Here is a 12,559-nt window from a genome sequence, read left to right as displayed (position 1 = left end):
AGCGAGAGCTGACGTGTGGACCGGCGGGCCTTGGGTGGGGATGTAATGAAACACCCCGTGGCGTGGTGAGGTAGCAGAGAACTGCAGCTTGAGGAGGGATAGGAACTCATCCAGGATATGCTGAAACTCGTCCTTGGGCGTGCTGACCATGGCCATCTACAGCTGCTCTGTGCGGGAGGCTTGAGGCGAATGGATTGGAAGGTACGGGTATCTACCAGTCGCTTACCTTGAATGTTGACCAGGAGTCTGTGGGCGAGGAGGAAGTCGACACCCAGAATGGCGGTTGGGAGGGACGAAACGGTTAACCTCCACGAGAACTTCCGCTGGCCGATCTGGAAGTGGATGGTCTTGTCTCCATACGTTTGGATCTCCATCGAATTGGCTGCACGGAGGGGAGGTCCTCGAAGCCGGTTCCAGGACTCGATGGCTGTGGCCTGGTTGAAGCTGATCTGAGCCCCGGTGTCGACGAAAAAGTGTCGGCCGCTGACTGAATCCCACAGATAGAGAAGGCTGTGTTCTTGCCCAGCCGTTGCAGCCATTTACAGTGGCCGGCCTGCCCATTTCCCTGCAACGAGCAGGGCTGATGACGCTTCCAAGCCTTGGCTCCCCAGCGCTGGTGGAAGAAGCAGAAGCCTGAAGTGGATGACTTGCTTCTGGCTATACTCTTTGAGGCCCCTGCAGGGGCCGGGTGTTCCACCGCTAGAAGAAGGCTTGGTGTGGTCATGCCCATGACTCGTAACCTGCTGGACTGCTGAGCCCTCCAGGAATCATTCGAGCCATAGCTCCTGAGCCTTTTGAGTGATCTTCCTAGGGTCGACGAAGCTCTCCTGGGACAGTAACAGCCGGATGTCTTCAGGCAGATGGTCGAGGAAGATGCGCTCGAAGAGTGGGCAGTTGGTGTGATCGCCCATGAGCGCAAGCATCTTGTCCATCAACTTGATTGGAGTTCTGTCCCCCAAGGCATTGAGGTGCAGCATCCGAGTGGCACGCTGGCGCCTGGAGAGGCCGAGGGAGCCAGTGAGCACCCGCTTGATGGTTCCATATTTATCTTCAGCGGGTGGGTGCTAAATGAGGTGCAGCACTCATTTAGCGGTGGCCTGGTCCAGAGCAGCGACCACATGGTAAAACTTGGTCAAATCCAATGAAATCTGGAGGAGGGGAGCCTCTGTGTGGCTGAACCAGGTCTCCGGCTCCTGAACCCAGAAGTCAGGAAGCTTGATGGCTATAGTGTAGATCGAAGGGTCTTTCATGTCGGGTTCAATAACGTTACACTCCTAACTGAAGGATCGCACAACCAGACGGGTTGAGTTTAGTGAGTAATACTGATTTATTGCAGGCTGCCTGGCTGAGAACCAGCCCGGGCCTGGCTGAGAACCGCGCTGGGGGTCCCGACGTCACCGTGGCGTCACGTGGGTCGCCAAGCGCGGGTTTCTGAGCCCGGTGCTGAGGTCAGGAGGAAACCCCCGACAGCACCACTTTGGCCGGCTGCCCCACTGCGTGTGTGACAAGCGGGGCTGGTTCGCCTGCCTAATGACGTACCGCCACAATGTGGTGATTGTAGGTTGCCATCTCCCTGAATTGGCTCCAAACTGTGCTTTGAAGCAATCCTGCAGCACTGCTGTGGCATCTTCTGGCCATGTCTGAATCAGAATTAGAATTTATTGACATAAACAAGTCACAAAATTTGTTGTTTTGCAGCAGTATCACAGTGCAAATCATTAAATAAACCACCTTACAACAATAAATAAAATTAGTTCACAAAAAGTCAAAGTGAGTCAGTGTTTGTGATTCATTGATTATTCAGGAATCTGATAGAAGTGGAGAAGAAGCTTGTCCTTGTGCCGTTGAGTGCTTGTCTTCAGGTTTCTGTACTTTTTCCCCCGATGATCGCAGAGTGAAGAGGGCATGGCCTAGGTGGTGGGGTTTTGTGGATAGAAGCTGTTTTCTTGAGGCACCGCCTCATGTAGATGTCCTTGATAGAGTTTAGACTGGTGCCTGTGATGTTGCAGGCTGAGTTAACACCACTTTGGAGTTTTTTCTTGTCCTGAGAGTTAGAACCTCCATACTTGAGAGTGATGCAACCAGCCAAAATGCTTTCCACAGTACACCTGTAGAAATTTTCAAGAGTCTTTGGTGACATACCGAATCTCATCAAACACCTCACAAAGTCTAGACCCTGGTGAGCCTTCTCATGATTTCATTGATTTAGAGGCTCTAGGACAGATCCTCAGAGACACTGTCACCGAGGAAGTTGAAGTTCTTGACCCTCTCCACTACTGAGCCCTTCAATGAGAACAGATTCATGCTTTCCTGACTTACTCCTTAAATCCAGAATTGTCTCCTTCATTTTGCTAACATTGAGTGCCAGTTTGTTGGTGTGACACCACCTGACTGCCCTGAGAACCAGTTTAACTCACTTTACCAGTGGTTTATATATATATATTATATATATTGTTTGACCCTGGTGTGGAGCACATCTTGTTAATTGTCACTTTCTCGCACCAGGACGTAGTCCAGGAGGTGCCAGTGTTTGGATCGGGGATGCATCCAGGTGGTCTTAAGGCTGTCCCTCTGCTGAAAAAGGGTGTTTGTAATGACAAGCCGCTGTTCTGCGCAGAGCTCCAACAGGAGGCGCCCATTGTCGTTGCACTTGCCGACGCCATGCTTGCCCAGGATTCCTGACCAGGTTTCTGAGTCTTTGCCGACACGAGCGTTGAAGTCGCCCAGGATGACAACCTTGTCGGCTGTAGGGGTACGTTGGATGAGGTTGCGCAGGTCGGTGTAGAACTTGTTCTTTTCTGCTGGTTCCGCCTGGAGGGTTGGAGCATAGACACTGATGAGGGTGATGTGACGCTTGTTTTGAAGTGGGAGTCGCATGGACATGATTCGGTCCGAGAGGCCTGTCGGAAGGTTTTCGAGTTTGGAGGCAATGAAGCTCTTGACCATGAAGCCTACACCAGATAGGCGTCGTTCATCCGAAGGCTTGCCAGACCAATAGAGTGTGTAGCCCGCGCCGCGTTCTTGGAGGCTGCCTACATCTGCCAGGCGGACTTCACTGAGAGCGGCTATGTCGTGTGCTCCACACCAGGGTATAACAAGATGTGCTCCACACCAGGGTCATGCCTAGCGCGGAATGCCACACTGACCACCGGCTGGTTCGCTGCAAGCTCAACCTTCACTTCAAGCCAAAGCCCAGGAACAATAAAGCCCCCAGAAAGAGGTTCAATGTTGGAAAACTGCAGTCAGACGAAGCGAGAGGAAACTTCCAGGCAAACCTCAAAGCAAAGCTCGACGTTGCAACCCGCCTCACGGACCCGTCCCCTGAAACCCTCTGGGATCAGTTGAAGGCTACCATACTGCAATCCACTGAAGAGGTACTGGGCTTCTCCTCCAGGAAAAACAAGGACTGGTTTGACGAAAACAGCCAGGAAATCCAGGAGCTGCTGGCAAAGAAGCGAGCTGCCCACCGGGCTCACCTTACAAAGCCGTCCTGTCCAGAGAAGAAACAAGCCTTCCGTCGCGCATGCAGCCATCTTCAGCGCAAACTCCGGGAGATCCAAAATGAGTGGTGGACTAGCCTCGCCAAACGAACACAGCTCAGCGCGGACATTTGCGACTTCAGGGGTTTCTACGAGGCTCTAAAGGCTGTGTACGGCCCCTCACCCCAAGTCCAAAGCCCGCTGCGCAGCTCAGACGGCAAAGTCCTCCTCAGCGACAAGATCTCCATCCTCAACCGATGGTCAGAACACTTCCAATCTCTTTTCAGTACCAACCGCTCAGTCCAAGATTCCGCCCTGCTCCAGCTCCCTCAACAGCCCCTAAGGCTAGAGCTGGATGAGGTTCCCACCCTGGATGAGACATATAAGGCAATCGAACAACTGAAAAGTGGCAAAGCAGCAGGTATGGATGGAATCCCCCCAGAAGTCTGGAAGGCTGGCGGCAAAACTCTGCATGCCAAACTGCATGAGTTTTTCAAGCTTTGTTGGGACCAAGGTAAACTGCCTCAGGATCTTCGTGATGCCACCATCATCACCCTGTACAAAAACAAAGGCGAGAAATCAGACTGCTCAAACTACAGGGGAATCACGTTGCTCTCCATTGCAGGCAAAATCTTCGCTAGGATTCTACTAAATAGAATAATACCTAGTGTCGCTGAGAATATTCTCCCAGAATCACAGTGCGGCTTTCGCGCAAACAGAGGAACCACTGACATGGTCTTTGCCCTCAGACAGCTCCAAGAAAAGTGCAGAGAACAAAACAAAGGACTCTACATCACCTTTGTTGACCTCACCAAAGCCTTCGACACCGTGAGCAGGAAAGGGCTTTGGCAAATACTAGAGCGCATCGGATGTCCCCCAAAGTTCCTCAACATGATTATCCAACTGCACGAAAACCAACAAGGTCGGGTCAGATACAGCAATGAGCTCTCTGAACCCTTCTCCATTAACAATGGCGTGAAGCAAGGCTGTGTTCTCGCACCAACCCTCTTTTCAATCTTCTTCAGCATGATGCTGAACCAAGCCATGAAAGACCCCAACAATGAAGACGCTGTTTACATCCGGTACCGCACGGATGGCAGTCTCTTCAATCTGAGGCGCCTGCAAGCTCACACCAAGACACAAGAGAAACTTGTCCGTGAACTACTCTTTGCAGATGATGCCGCTTTAGTTGCCCATTCAGAGCCAGCTCTTCAGCGCTTGACGTCCTGCTTTGCGGAAACTGCCAAAATGTTTGGCCTGGAAGTCAGCCTGAAGAAAACTGAGGTCCTCCATCAGCCAGCTCCCCACCATGACTACCAGCCCCCCCACATCTCCATCGGGCACACAAAACTCAAAACGGTCAACCAGTTTACCTATCTCGGCTGCACCATTTCATCAGATGCAAGGATCGACAATGAGATAGACAACAGACTCGCCAAGGCAAATAGCGCCTTTGGAAGACTACACAAAAGAGTCTGGAAAAACAACCAACTGAAAAACCTCACAAAGATAAGCGTATACAGAGCCGTTGTCATACCCACACTCCTGTTCGGCTCCGAATCATGGGTCCTCTACCGGCACCACCTACGGCTCCTAGAACGCTTCCACCAGCGTTGTCTCCGCTCCATCCTCAACATCCATTGGAGCGCTCACACCCCTAACGTCGAGGTACTCGAGATGGCAGAGGTCGACAGCATCGAGTCCACGCTGCTGAAGATCCAGCTGCGCTGGATGGGTCACGTCTCCAGAATGGAGGACCATCGCCTTCCCAAGATCGTATTATATGGCGAGCTCTCCACTGGCCACCGTGACAGAGGTGCACCAAAGAAAAGGTACAAGGACTGCCTAAAGAAATCTCTTGGTGCCTGCCACATTGACCACCGCCAGTGGGCTGATAACGCCTCAAACCGTGCATCTTGGCGCCTCACAGTTTGGCGGGCAGCAGCCTCCTTTGAAGAAGACCGCAGAGCCCACCTCACTGACAAAAGGCAAAGGAGGAAAAACCCAACACCCAACCCCAACCAACCAATTTTCCCTTGCAACCGCTGCAATCGTGTCTGCCTGTCCCGCATCGGACTGGTCAGCCACAAACGAGCCTGCAGCTGACGTGGACTTTTTTACCCCCTCCATAAATCTTCGTCCGCGAAGCCAAGCCAAAGAAAGAATATATATATATATATATATATATATATAGCTAACAAAATGGATATGTGGTCTGAGTATTAAGGTGGAGCCTTATATGCTCCAGGAACGGGTGTAGACCAGATCAAAGATATTCTCATTTCTGTTTGCAAAGTTGACATGTGGTTGAAACTTTACCAGGACTATTCTTAAGTTGGTGTGATTTACATCCTCCTTTAAAAAACCACAATACATAATACTTCATCCTCATTAGTGCGAGAAGTAGCCTGAACCATACCACCCCCCCCCCCCCCACTTTTGTATCCAATATGGACATAGAACAACCTGCAACACAATACATGCCCTTCAGCCCAGAGTGTGGTACCAGCCTAATCACTTACTCTAACAGCTGCCTAGAATTTCCCTACTGCATTACCCTCCATTTTACTTTGTTCCATAGTCTCTTAAAAGATCCTATTGTCCTTGTCTCCTCCACCACTGCTGACAGCACATTTCTTGCACCCACCACTCCCTGTGTGAAAAAACTTGTGTCTTACATCCTCCCTTGTACTTAATCCCAAGCACCTTAAAACTATATCCCCTCATGTTCGCCATTTCAGCCCTGGGAGAAAGCCTCTGGCCATCCACACAATCAATGCCTCTCATCACCTTGTACACCTCTATCAGGTAACCTTTCATCCTCCATCACTCCAAGGAGAAAAGACCAAGTTCACTCAACCTATCCCCATAAGGCATGTTCTCCGATCCAGGCAGCATCCCTGTAAATCCCCTCTGCACCCTCTCTGTAGCATTTGCATCCTTCTTGTAGTAAGGTGACCAGAAACAAATACAATATTCCAAATGGGGTCTAACTTTTTTTACTTTCTGTATTGCACAGTCAGTTTGTTTACATTTCTTTATTTGTTTACATGTTTTTTTTTGCACTGCCAATAAGTGGTAATTCTGCCTTGCTCACAGGAAAAAGAATCTCAGGGTTGTATGTGATGTCATGTATGACAATATATCTGAAATCTAATAAAGTCTTACACAGCTGCAATGCCACCTCATGACTCTTGAACCCCATTCATGTGTGAAAGAAAAGGTTTTACTAATATGCTTATAAATATGCTTATAATTTACTAAGGGTTAATGGATTAGGTAAGGATACTTGTGCAAAAGTGGGAATATAATTGCCTTGACATCTGTGCCGTAGTAAAATAATAGCTAACTTCACAAGTATGTCAACATTGGGTTCAAGATACCTTGACTTTCCCAGAACATTTGAAAACATTACAAGGGAACATGTAATGGTGAACACAAAATGCAGGTGCGTGAAACTCATGAGAAACTTGCCCAAGTTGTGTATAAATTTACGAAGAACACTCAATGCTTTGAGTGTGTGAGGGGTCAGTGTAGAGAATGAGCCACTGAACTTTTTCTTGAATTTCCTCACTTCCAATAGCATTAGAAAGGGTTAATAAGGCTATTGTATGTTTACTTGGTTCTGATGTGTTTTCTGCTCTTTGTTCTCTTATTTTAACACATGGTCAATGAAGGCTTCAAGCTGTCAGGCAATTCCTCCAGCAGTAAATATGTCTATTCTATTCGCGTCCTAACTACTTGTTGTACCAGCAGAATAGCCTTTTGAAAAATTGTACCCTTGGTCAGTTTTATCATTCTGTCCCTCAGACCTCCATAGTCCATCACTATTTAGATAAAGCTTTATTTTTTATTACTTCCTAACCTGAACTAATTTCCTGTTGCTAATATATGTCTGCCTGTGCATTTGGTGGGTGTGACCTTTCAGGTGATGCAGAGTACAACTGCACAAGACATTTAACTGATGACAACATAGACTGGGAATGATTCTTGGGGAATTCCTGCAGTTCAGCAAGATCAGGAAGTTGCAAAGCTGAAAATCATTCCTTCATTTACTATAGAACATTTACTATAGAACAGTATAGCACTGAAACAGGCCATTCGGCCCATCTGTGCTAAACTATTATTCTGTCTAATCCCAATGACCTGCACCCAGACCATAACCCTCCATGCCCCTCCCATCCATGTACCTATCCAAATATTTCTTAAATGTCAACATGGAGCCCGCCTTCACCACTTCAGCTGTCAGCTCATTCCACACTCTCGCCCTTCTCTTTTATAGCAGTTCCCTTAAATATATCATCCACTTCTGAGAATCCCTTGTCCGTGACCTCTCAAATTGGAGGCGATGCATTGGAAAACCAGTGCATCGTGAATCTCAAAGAAAATGGCAGAAGAAGTAGACCATCTCGCAGGCCACCATCCTTGTTCCTATATTTTCTGTGTGGGCCATCTATAGCAAACCCAGGGACCATGGGGGGTGGGGGGGTGGGGGGATGGTGGGGGGGGGGGGGGGGGGGGTTTGCCTTGGGAAGCTTGAGCTGCTTCCCAGAACACCAACAGGATTTTAGTTTTGCTTTGGCAGGTAAATGTTTTAAGAGTTTTCGGGGGCATTTTTTTGTTGTCAAATATATTTACATCCTTGTTTACATCTTATTTCTTTCAATAATCATTAATTTATCCTCCTCAGCGATTATTGCCTGTAACAAACACGTTGAGAAATCCTGCTCTTGGCCATAACAAACTGCTTGGCCTGCCGAACAGCCTCAAAGTATCTGAGCAGGGAATAAACTTGGCCTGCCGAACAGCCTCAAGGTATCTGAGCAGGGAATAAACTTGGCCTGCCGAACAGCCTCAAAGTATCTGAGCCGGGAATAAACTTGGCCTGCCGAACAGCCTCAAGGTATCTGAGCGGGGAATAAACTTGGCCTGCCGAACAGCCTCAAGGTATCTGAGCAGGGAATAAACTGCAGCGTCATGGCAAAATAGAAAAAGGGGGCAATACATATACGTGCTGGAGAGACTCAGCAGGTCAAGGAAGCAAAGGGGTCTAACCAATGTTTTGGGCCTGAACCCTTCCTCAAGGTATGATGGGGTTGTTCTGTGGTTATCTAGCATGGATTTGATGGGCTGAATGTTCTCAAGTCAAGTGACGTCACCTTTACTTATCATTTATACCATGCTGGCATGGTAAAGATGAGATAGTGTCTCTCCAGGACCACTGAGCATATTTACATAAGTTAGAATAGAAGTCAAACATATTGAAATATTAAAATATTAAGATGTATACAGAAAAGGTCCATGGTACACAATCCACGTAAGTGCTGGGAATTAAAGAGCCTGACGGTTGGGGGCAAAAATCTTGCCCAATCTGGACGTAATGACCTGAGTGCTAGAGTACCTCCTACCAGATGGCAGAAGGGAGGACAGTTGATAGGGGGTGTGTGGAGTCCTACACAAGGTTTATTGCCTTCCGCCTGCATCGAGTGTTGTATGGTAGGAAGAGAGCCCCTACTGATCTTTTCCGCTGACTTCACTATCCTCTGCAGGGTCTTGTGGTCCCGAGGTGGTACAGCTTCCAAACCAAGCAGGGATGCATACATCCTCTGTAGAATGCAGTTTAGCTGGGTCACGTAGAACATAGTTTGGATGGAAGGTGGGAGATGAACTTTCCTCAGCCTTCTCAGGAAGTAGAGGCGCTAATGGGCTTTCTTGGCTACGGTGCTGGCATTAAGGGGGCAAGGTGAGAATCTCCGCCAAGTGCACTCCAAGGAACTTGATACTCTTGACTACCTCAATGGTCGAGCATCAATGGTCAGCGGAGGGCGATCCCCCCTTACCCTCCTGAAGTTGACAACTATCTCTTTTGTTTTATTAAGGGGTTCAGATACAGGTTGTTGGCTCTGCACCAGTCTGTTAGCGAGCGCACCTCATCTCTGTACTCGTCATTCTTACTAACAGTCAAAAAGCAAGTGTGCACACCCTAACATCGTCTCTCCTTGTCTTCTTTCTCCGTGTTGCGTTTCTATGATGTTCTCTCGCTTTGATTTTGAACTCTGCCCCCCTTCTGGGGTGGGGTGGGTTCTTTCCCTCTCGTTCCTCTTTGAATGTTTGGTTTCGTGGCCAGCTCGAGTTGCTGCGGACCCCGTCGGGCAACTCCAGTCGAAAGGAGGATCCGACGTTCGGACGGGTGATGCCCTGGCGAGGGGCGGCGCAGTCTAACTTTGGCAGGAGGAAAGGCAACTGGGAGTGGGGAGAGTGCAGCCAGTGGTGTGCCCGGAACGTCATATCGGCCGCTCCGCTGCCATTGGCTCCACCGCGCTCACCAGACACATTGTTTTGACCGCTCGCCTGTCTGCGCCGCATGAATAGATCGGTGCAGGATGTGACCTAACAATGTAGCGCAGCGGAACACATCGACCCAAACTTAGGCATTACATAAACCTTCGCTGAACGCAGGCTTCAATGGTGCTGGATGTATCCCTCGATCGGTAGGTCTACGTTCATTGAATTCATCCCCAGGATTTCCTTGCTGGAACAGCGCGGGCTCTACAATGGGCTGCGGGCATATGTTTCTTGAGAGAGGATTGGATTGGCCTCGCCACTCTGTAGAGGGATCAGCTTTTAACCACGGTTGTCTTTCCCCCACCCCCCCCTCACCCCCCTCCCACCCCTCCCTCCCCCCCACTCCCACCCCCCCCCCCCCCCCTCTACTGTGGCTGCCCTAGAAAATGAATTGAAACTGGCGCCAGTGGTGCTGAACAGGTTCTCGATGAAGGGCTCAAGCCCATCTTTATCTTTGCTCCATAAAGTAAGACCCGCCGAGTTTCTCCAGCTTTGTTGACACCACTGTGTCTGCAGACTTTCGTTTTACTTTCGGTCACGTTCTTTCTTGACATTGAACTTGCAATTGAATTGGTTTTAAGAGTCTGTGTGCTTTTGTTTTAAATTAAGTTGGGGGTTTGGATTTGGGACCTTTCGCCGCGTCGGTGAAGTCGCGCTAATTCTGCCCTGTTTGTGTGTGTGGTCACCGAAGGTGATTCCAGGACAGATCCACGCCAAGAATTCCCCTGCTGGACCAGATGTCAAGGATTGAGCAGGCGTGCTGGACGCGCAGCCTGCAGCCGGGCTCGAAGGTCTAAAAGTGTTCCCAGCAGCAGCCACACGTTGCCCGTCGCCAAGGTCCACGAAATGATGACCCTCCTGACCTCGGTCCTGGCGAGTGCCTACGGCTCCCTCGCCAGCGGCCACACCATGAACTTACTGCGGCGGGGACTGGTGCTCTTCACCGTGGGCGTCTTCCTCGCCCTGGTGTTGAATTTACTGCAGATCCAGAGGCACGTCACCCTGTTCCCCGAAGAGGTCATCGCCACAATCTTCTCCTCCGCTTGGTGGGTGCCACCTTGCTGCGGCACGGCTGCAGGTAAGGGCGAGGAACGGGTGTGTGCTCCGGCTGGAGTTGTGGGGAGAGGGCCCTCTGTCATCCAGCAGGACTCTGCACGGCTTTAGACGTGTGACGTTTTGGGGGGAAAAGTTTGAAGTTAGAACTTTGACAGGAAAAGGAAGCAATTTCTATTCACTCCTGTTCCCATGTATAATATTAACAGGAACATGTTAGGAAATGCTCAGCACTTTTGGTTCTAAAATGTTTCCCTCGTTAATCTTAATATTAAATAAAAGTTTACTGTTCCCATGTATAATATTAACAGGAACATGTTAGGAAATGCTCAGCAGTTTTGGTTCTAAAATGTTTCCCTCGTTAATCTTAATATTAAATAAAAGTTTACTGTGTCCCATCAGCAGTTGCTGGGGGGGGGGGGGGGTTAGAAATTTAAAGTGAAAAAAGTATTTCTCATGTAGTCACTTTATCAGATTCAAACAATTCCCGTTAAAATGGGAACCCAGTAGGAGTTTCAATCGTCTGCGATAAGAATGCAATTTCTCGCAGGTATTTTTCTCCAGATCTCTACTTTATTCTTGTTGTTGAAGCAGCTTCGATTCCGCTCCAGCCACGAGTGGCCTGAGCAAAGATTCCCTCCACTCCAGAATCCTCCCCGTTACTTCAAACAATGTCGAGAGTAAACTAAATTGATATATTCACAACTGTTTCGTTTTTGGATGTCAACACAAACTTAAGGCTAAAAGTCTTTAAAAAAAATCCTTTTCAACCATAAGACAAAAGAAAATACAACAATGCATCTGTGCGCGTCATCGTGCATTGATTGACCAGCCGAAAAGGGTGGTGTGTGCGCGGTTTCCACCTTTGTTGTGGTTCGCGGCACTTCCATTTCATTGCCTGGTTCAGCATCTGATGTTGGGGTTTCTTGTTTCCCGCCACGTGTCACTGAATTTACATGAAATTGCAACATGTTGGAGGGGCGGAGCTTAGTCCAAGGCGGAGCCTTTTTGTCATTGGTCCAGCTGAAACTGGTGAGCGGGGATATTCAATCGTGGTTGGTTGCTATTAACAACATGCCACTGCACTTGAAAAGAAGAATGAAAACTCGGAAGTGAGGTTACCCGGGAGCCAAGGTCCCTTTCAACATTTGAGAGAACAGCTGTCAGTATTCTTTCTGTCCACGTTCCCCTGTGTTATCACCAATGTCTCTAACATTCAGTAACCTTAATAACTCGTGTATTTAAAAAAAAGGTGGTGGGGAAAACAAATCTTTTTATAATGAGTTGATCCCTTCAGGGCCAAAAACAGTATAAAATTAGAATTTATATCAAGGCTTTACCATCACAGGACACTCAAGTGCTGTCCAGCCACATTTTGAACAAGCACTTTTTGAGTGAGCCAAACAGCAATGGCTGTTTTTTCTTGTGGTCTATTCACGTGGCATGCTGGAAAGAGTTGGGTACGATCTTACTTTTGCTATTTTAAACTTGCATATTGCTATTCTTATTTATTTTCCTTTTTTGTTGGCCGGTTGCTTGAATTCCAGATACCAAGGGTTTTACTGTGGTATGCAGATATTACAGATATAATTAACAAGTAATGTGCAAAACAATGAAGTAAATCTGACAACAACAAAAAAATAAACAAAATTTCACTCCAAAACAAAAATCTTGTCTGTGAT

At 48.4% G+C, this 12,559-nt stretch overlaps 1 protein-coding gene across 7 annotated transcripts in view; it reads left to right on the top strand.

Moving 5' to 3' along the window:
• Nucleotides 1-12,559, top strand: part of insig1 (insulin induced gene 1) — a 71,091-nt gene that overhangs the window by 45,112 nt on the left and 13,420 nt on the right. For 2 of the 7 annotated variants that reach the window (XM_069914782.1, XM_069914784.1), the window contains exons 1-2: nt 8,876-8,975; nt 10,516-10,902. The exons of 1 other annotated variant lie outside the window; for it this stretch is intronic. In XM_069914782.1, the coding sequence (XP_069770883.1) occupies nt 8,891-8,975; nt 10,516-10,902 (472 nt within the window). In that variant the 5' untranslated portion in view covers nt 8,876-8,890. Of the gene's footprint in view, nt 1-8,875; nt 8,976-9,725; nt 9,971-10,190; nt 10,291-10,515; nt 10,903-11,940; nt 12,040-12,559 lie in introns of those variants that run through there. 4 more of the 7 variants (XM_069914783.1, XM_069914785.1, XM_069914787.1 and 1 more) reach the window with 4 other exon arrangements.

This window comes from Narcine bancroftii, chromosome 1 (genome assembly GCF_036971445.1).
Source record: "Narcine bancroftii isolate sNarBan1 chromosome 1, sNarBan1.hap1, whole genome shotgun sequence".
NCBI classification, from domain to species: Eukaryota; Metazoa; Chordata; class Chondrichthyes; order Torpediniformes; family Narcinidae; genus Narcine; species Narcine bancroftii.
The sequence above is the reverse complement of the archived record's forward strand: the minus strand, read 5'-3'. Positions and strand labels throughout refer to the sequence as shown.